We start from the raw sequence: 6043 nt of genomic DNA, 5'->3' as shown, positions 1-6043 counted from the left end.
TCAATCCATTATAACCACACACGGCGGCAACCGCGATCTTGCGCGAACCCGTGTAGACCAGTAAGCCAAGACATTCGGGATCAAGACATACAAGTGCAAGAAGCATCAACATGACTAATGCTCCTGAAACCTTCATGGTTCACTAAAAACCGGTTCCCCAGTACAAACGCATTGGCAATAATGTAGTGGTATTTCTTCAAGAAGCAAATTTTTAAAACAGTCGCCCGCGTTCTCTGCATGCCTCCATGTTCCAATAACTTGTCACAGCATCCACCCCATATATCGTTTTCCGAGGGTGAATCTTACACTTCCCGTCACAGGCGATAGAGTACAGGCCGACAGGACAAGTGTGGATCGCAATTTTCTCATCCATTCATAGCGTGACTGGTACATCATTATCGCCAGGTCACTATGATTTATCTCACGACTTTGCCAGTGCCTCTTCTGGTGTCCGGCTTCCGACGCGCTCGGTCCGAGAAAGCCTTGCTGATGGTGCTTGGTAAGCAAGGCATCATGACCAGCAGACAACATTGATGGTTCAATGTTGCGCAAATAATGCGCGTTTGGACACAGCAAAAGCTCCCGCGTTTACATGAGCAGCATCACAACCCCACAGAAAATGACTGCGTTCATGTTCTCATACAGCGGTAGTCCACGATAACTAGCCCACTACGCAAAGTTCACCATTTCAAGGTACATAGTTCATTAATACATTCGCATCTGACGCAACCCACAATCGTGACACACAAAAAACCGCACAGGTAACAAAATGATAAGGTACAAATGTTATTTGATTGCTGCCCGGAGGATTTCGACGAAAAAAGGTTTCATATTACTTTCTTTGTGGCCGTTGAGAAACCTTGACAATGCATAGGAATCCCGGGTTCGTTCCGAGTGCAAAGTTGACAGCGGCGCATGTTTTCAGTTTTCCATTATGCTAGTCCTTTCACCGCGCCGCGATGCGCAAGGCTGCAGGACGAGCTCTAAAATCAGCGGAGCAAAACAGATCAGCTGGATAATCAGCTCTGCAATCACAGCAGGCAATACATTACGGACAAATTAGTGTCGCTAATCAAAAAGGGTAAACAACGCACGGAAAACATTGCTCATGTGTTCGCTTGCGCGCCAACATCCAGGCGTGCATCTCCCAGTCCACTGATGCTGAACATGGTGACGCCACGCCAGCAATATGCTCGGGTATGGCTGGCGGACCGTCCACTCAAGCACTTCTCGCGACCTCCCCCGTAGACCGCCGTCAGAATGCCCGCGTGCCACCCGCCGTCCGCACCGCCTGCGCGTGAGGGTGCGCTAGTCCTTCTTGCCAACCTTCTCGGCCTCGCTGAACGCCCGGGTCACGTACAGGCCGAGCACGGCGTGAATCACGATCACAGTCACCACGGCGGCGTACAGCGTGCTCGTGGACGTGTCCAGGCCGAGCATAGCTTCGAAGAGAACGGTCCGCGACGCGAAGAACGCCGCCACTGGCACAAACAGGATCAGGAAGACGTAGAAGAATGCGGTGCGAAAAATTGCACCTTCTGACATTGTCCCCTCTTGCTTGTGATCCATGATGGCTGGCTTGACCTGAAACAGTAGAGCCAAACTGGAAAGTGAAATATAACAGGGCAGGGTGGCGTCGCCAGGGGGCAACGGGCGGCCGCTCGGGCCCCTGCCATCCCGACAAAGAGGGAGAGATAAACAGACATGCTTCCCTTTGTATTTCAGGAGGCTAACAAACCCACTGGGAGGCTTCATATGACTGAGGAAGACTGTTCTATATCAAAAGGAACAGCCTCAAGGCATGCATGGGACTGAATCAGTCATAAAGAAGGCCCAAATGACCAAAAAGGCCTTACTGGTTGACTGGAGACCCCACAGTGATCTAAATGCCCCATCAGATGCATAGCGGGTTGCACCAACAAAGGCAGCATAGCCAGCACAAAAGGGGAGCAATTAGGAAAACTGGAAGCTGCAGCAGGCCAATATGTGTCATCCAATTATTTACACCCAAAATGTCCTAAAACAGTGCACATAATTTGATTGGAAATTATAGGTAAGGTTGGGATAGGAGGTCTCCCTGACTTGACTGAGAGCACCCTCGCTCTGCTTCACCCTGATGAATAAGATGGTGGTACCATCTCCTTCAATAGGGTGTGACGTTAAACTGCTTCCTATGAATGAGGCATAAAACAATCTGTGGTAACATATTCTTGAGGCTGCTTAGTCACATGAATGCTCATTGTCACTGACAGCTGTCCTCTTCATGGAGAAAAATGATCAAAACAAAATGCACTGAACTTTCATGTTTATGAAATATCCTGCACCCACACAGACCCAGCTCATGCTGACATTTGGAACAGGAGCTAACTAATTGGGGAAAAACTACCATGAGACAAGAACAGTCCCATTTCATGAATGAAAATCACAGTTGTAACTGTTAAAACACAGTCAGCAGGCAGTGACACATGCTACCAGTAAGCTCTATGATTGACCCATGGAAGACCTAGGGCAAGCTAGCTTGACAAGTTCACAGAATGACACATTTGTGTAAAAAGCGTACCTTCCTGCAGGGCTCATCCTGTAATGTATGCCAAATATTGGCATATCCTTTTTCACCATGTGGCCATCAAAAACTAACAGGGCATTTTATATTGTTAGTTGCAATAATCATCAAATGCAGCATATCTAAGCATAAATATCTGCTATAATAAAAAACATTCTGTGTCAAACACTTCCAGATCTTAATTGTATATACATGCTAGTGATGGTGTTTGCCATGAGCCTTAGTGAGACAAATTACAAAATCACCATTGAAATGCAGCTCTTGTAGTTCCAACCACATTGTTCTGATATGTAGGAGAGCAAGGCAGACTTCAATGGAATTAACATGCATAATACTTCATGTAAATTGTGGGTAATGAATGCCACATATGATCAAATATCAGAATGCTGCCATTTTGGCATGATGTGGGTTTCCTAATGTGATAATAATGATTTATGCATAAATATAATGTGTTATATTACAAAGATGTAATGTTGATGCTTTATGCAACTATAAGTTGGTTCCAACCCCACAAACCATAATTTTGTGGGAGTATATCTGTTGGGAGAGGGAAAAAGAAAAAGGACAGCAACAGCTTATCTTCCAGTGTTACTGTAAACTTGAAGGGCAGACCTGGAGATAGCTTTCAAGCTGTGAACTGCCTCAGGTAAGTGATTTTATTCATCAACATACAACTAACTTGAAAAACTCTTTGACTGAGAAACTGAGTCTTCACAAATTAGAACTTTCCAGCACTTAACAAGCCCACATACACTGAAGACAAATCTGAGTTCCCGAGTTTTCACTGATACCCAGTCTGCATGTCCCTGCACCTTCTCAGTCATGATCATTATCAGCACATCCCTCTTTTTGAATCCGTCGGAGGGCTATTCCTTGACTGGTTCAAAAAGGCAAATGTTCTGATAATAGCCAGCGTACCAGACACAAGAGCGGCATCCGGTAACTAGTCAAATGTGTATGAGCAGAAGCTATATCACGGACTGCGTGGACTGTTGGGCATAAATACTTCCAGTAAGTCTTTTTACCTGTCCGTACCAAGTGGCTCCAACTAACGACAACCGGCTCCCCTCATAATCAAGGCAGCTCGACTCAAATATTATTATAATGGATCAAGGTCTTATAGCGGTAAAACCGCACGGTGATTCTGGACTCATATTCGCCAAACGTTAGCGTGACGTCACTGGTACCAAAACTGTTTTAAAGATTTAATCTGAGTACTTTGAATGGATCAATTCCTGGGATGTGGTCTCACTTTAATCATTACTTGCTGTGCGAGCCCTGACCTCCACTATCTGGTCGTGCAATTCCAAGCAGCGGCAGAATTTAGTGGCGGAAGTTTAACGTGCCACAATGCTCGCCAGGGTCCGTCCTGCCCTCTGACGTGAACTGATCTTAAGCGCGACAGCTGGTGCCGGCCACAGGCAACACCCGTCAAGAGCAGTTAGCGAGCGCCTAAAGCGACTCGAACCCAGCCCGCCACAGGTGGTGGGTGGATCGGAAGGCAGACGCTCCAACCAGTTTAGCAGCCGGGACAGACGCGCTCGGACTTCAAAGCGCGGGGGGCCGCTAGGCGCCGGACGTAATGCTGAGGAACAGCAGGAACATTGAGATATTCGCACCGAAGAAGAAGAAAATTCGTCAGCGTCATGCGCATATAACCGATGGCCCGTTGACGTATAATTTTGAAGCGAGCATGCTTTACAAACCTGAGCACTTAATCATCAAAATGCAATCGCCTGCAAAGTGAAAACTTACATACGAGGCATACTCTCCATAGGGCGACAGGGACATCGGACTGCCTTCGTACCTATAAGAAACAATCTGTAAGTGGCAGATCCAAATGACTAGCGAGCCGATTTCGTAAATTTTAGGGACGAGTATGGTGACGTACCTACGATGTAGCTTGGCCCTTTTCCAGCTAAAATGAGCAGGCAGTAAACCTTCGAAAAAAATCAACCAGACATTAAGCGACGAGTATTCTGTATCTGGTAACCTTAAGTAGCAAGCCATTACAATGCACCTTGATCTTACAAGGCCTCGCACCCCGTGGTCGTACCGCCGCTGGTACGACCACGGGTTGGTGACGAGCGCGGCGAGTCTGTTGTCTGCGGCAGTTAATTTTTTTTCGCTAGAAGCGCCAGATGCGCTGTGATCGGTCCGTGTCTATCTACATTCCGTCGTGCTCGGTCTGTACCTATCTAAGTAGCTGGCGGTGCTCGAACGTCAAAGTTGTGCGCAAGAAGAACTATGAACAGCCAGACGGGGGTACAGAGCCACGATATTCAGTCATCCGATGTAAGTTTTTTTTTAGTCAGAACGACTTTAACTGTACAGCTGGTAAACCCCTTTGTGTTTCATACGAGTGGCGGTGTGCTCCAATCACTGCATTTAATCCACCCCTGAGCAAAGCTTTTTGGGCAGCACGTCCAAACAAAGGGGCAACATGGAAAAATAAATAGACAGCACCTCCAAACAAACAAACAAACAATGGGCAACACGCGCGTCTGTGAGAACCTGGCTCATGACTGGCTGTGTTCTGGCGTCGGTCGCCACTTGGTCGGTCTTCCGCGCAAACATGCGTGCCTCGTAACAAAAGATCGGCTTTCCTGGTTCCCCGCTGATCAATCTATAACTCCCCGTAACACTTTGCCACCTAGCCCGGTAAAAAACGAATTAACGACCGTTGTTCAGCGTAGGGTGATAGCCGGCTCCCGCATATGCGCAAGGGCAACGGAAGTTCCGCAAATTTGGCGGTGAGGGAACGGTTACTCAAGGCCAATGGAGGCAAATTCTAACTTTTTAAGAAAGCTAGGAACTTATCCCTCTCCAAAGCACCCGTGTCCTCTGCATAAGCGCTCTCATTTCCCACGTTGATTAGATTTTGCCGGATTTGCTGAATATAAGTTCACAAAGCATAAGCTCATGCTTGCCATTAATTCCACCTGACCGGCTCGCGATACCAGTAACGGCCTACGCACCTTCCTGCAAACTTCTTACTTCTTAATGGTGAGAGGGAAGCCCGACATTCAGGCCGCATTTCTTCAAGAGACCACGCATGTGCGCTCCCGCTTTTGACACTGATTACATTTTAACTGTTAGGTATCTACAGTCGTAATTAGCGCAGGGGCGGATGCAGAGGGGGACGGAGCAACGGGTCCATGCCCCCCCCCCCCTCCCCTCTTGTGCCCCGAGAGAGTCCATAGGCTCCGGAACGGCCCATCGTCGGCGGAACAGACGCAGTTTTTTTACACAAAACGTAACTAATTGGTCGTCTTTGGCCCTCTATACACCAAGAACAATCGCAAGCGAAAGTGAGGGACCCACGAGCAGACATAGACTGTTCTTCACGGATTGAGAGGGTGGTGATCGGGGAGGTTTTAAGGCTCATGACGCTGTCCAGAGACCCTACGCTGTTTCCGGGCACCCTATATATCCACTTGCAAGGTCAACGCGACCGGTAAGGAACCTTTACGTTCCCCC

At 47.8% G+C, this 6043-nt stretch overlaps 1 protein-coding gene across 1 annotated transcript; it reads right to left on the bottom strand.

Moving 5' to 3' along the window:
- Nucleotides 1-1166: 1166 nt before the first annotated feature.
- On the bottom strand, nucleotides 1167-3650 carry LOC119105963 (vacuolar ATPase assembly integral membrane protein vma21-like). The gene is made up of 2 exons (XM_037229549.1): nucleotides 3589-3650; nucleotides 1167-1584 (listed from the first exon to the last, which is right to left on the bottom strand). Exon 2 carries the CDS (start codon nucleotides 1567-1569, stop codon nucleotides 1309-1311), a length of 261 nt encoding a protein of 86 aa, XP_037085444.1. The 5' UTR covers nucleotides 1570-1584; nucleotides 3589-3650; the 3' UTR covers nucleotides 1167-1308.
- Nucleotides 3651-6043: the final 2393 nt, after the last annotated feature.

Source organism: Pollicipes pollicipes, unplaced genomic scaffold (assembly GCF_011947565.3).
Source record: "Pollicipes pollicipes isolate AB1234 unplaced genomic scaffold, Ppol_2.1 Scaffold_6138;HRSCAF=7277_pilon_pilon_pilon, whole genome shotgun sequence".
NCBI lineage: Eukaryota > Metazoa > Arthropoda > Thecostraca > Pollicipedomorpha > Pollicipedidae > Pollicipes > Pollicipes pollicipes.
Note: the sequence above shows the minus strand (reverse complement) of the source record. Positions and strands in the feature narration are given on the sequence as shown.

What these genes read in the sequence shown, in the direction of transcription:
- LOC119105963 (XM_037229549.1), bottom strand. Translation starts at nt 1,569, where the DNA reads ATGGATCACAAGCAAGAGGGGACAATGTCAGAAGGTGCAATTTTTCGC.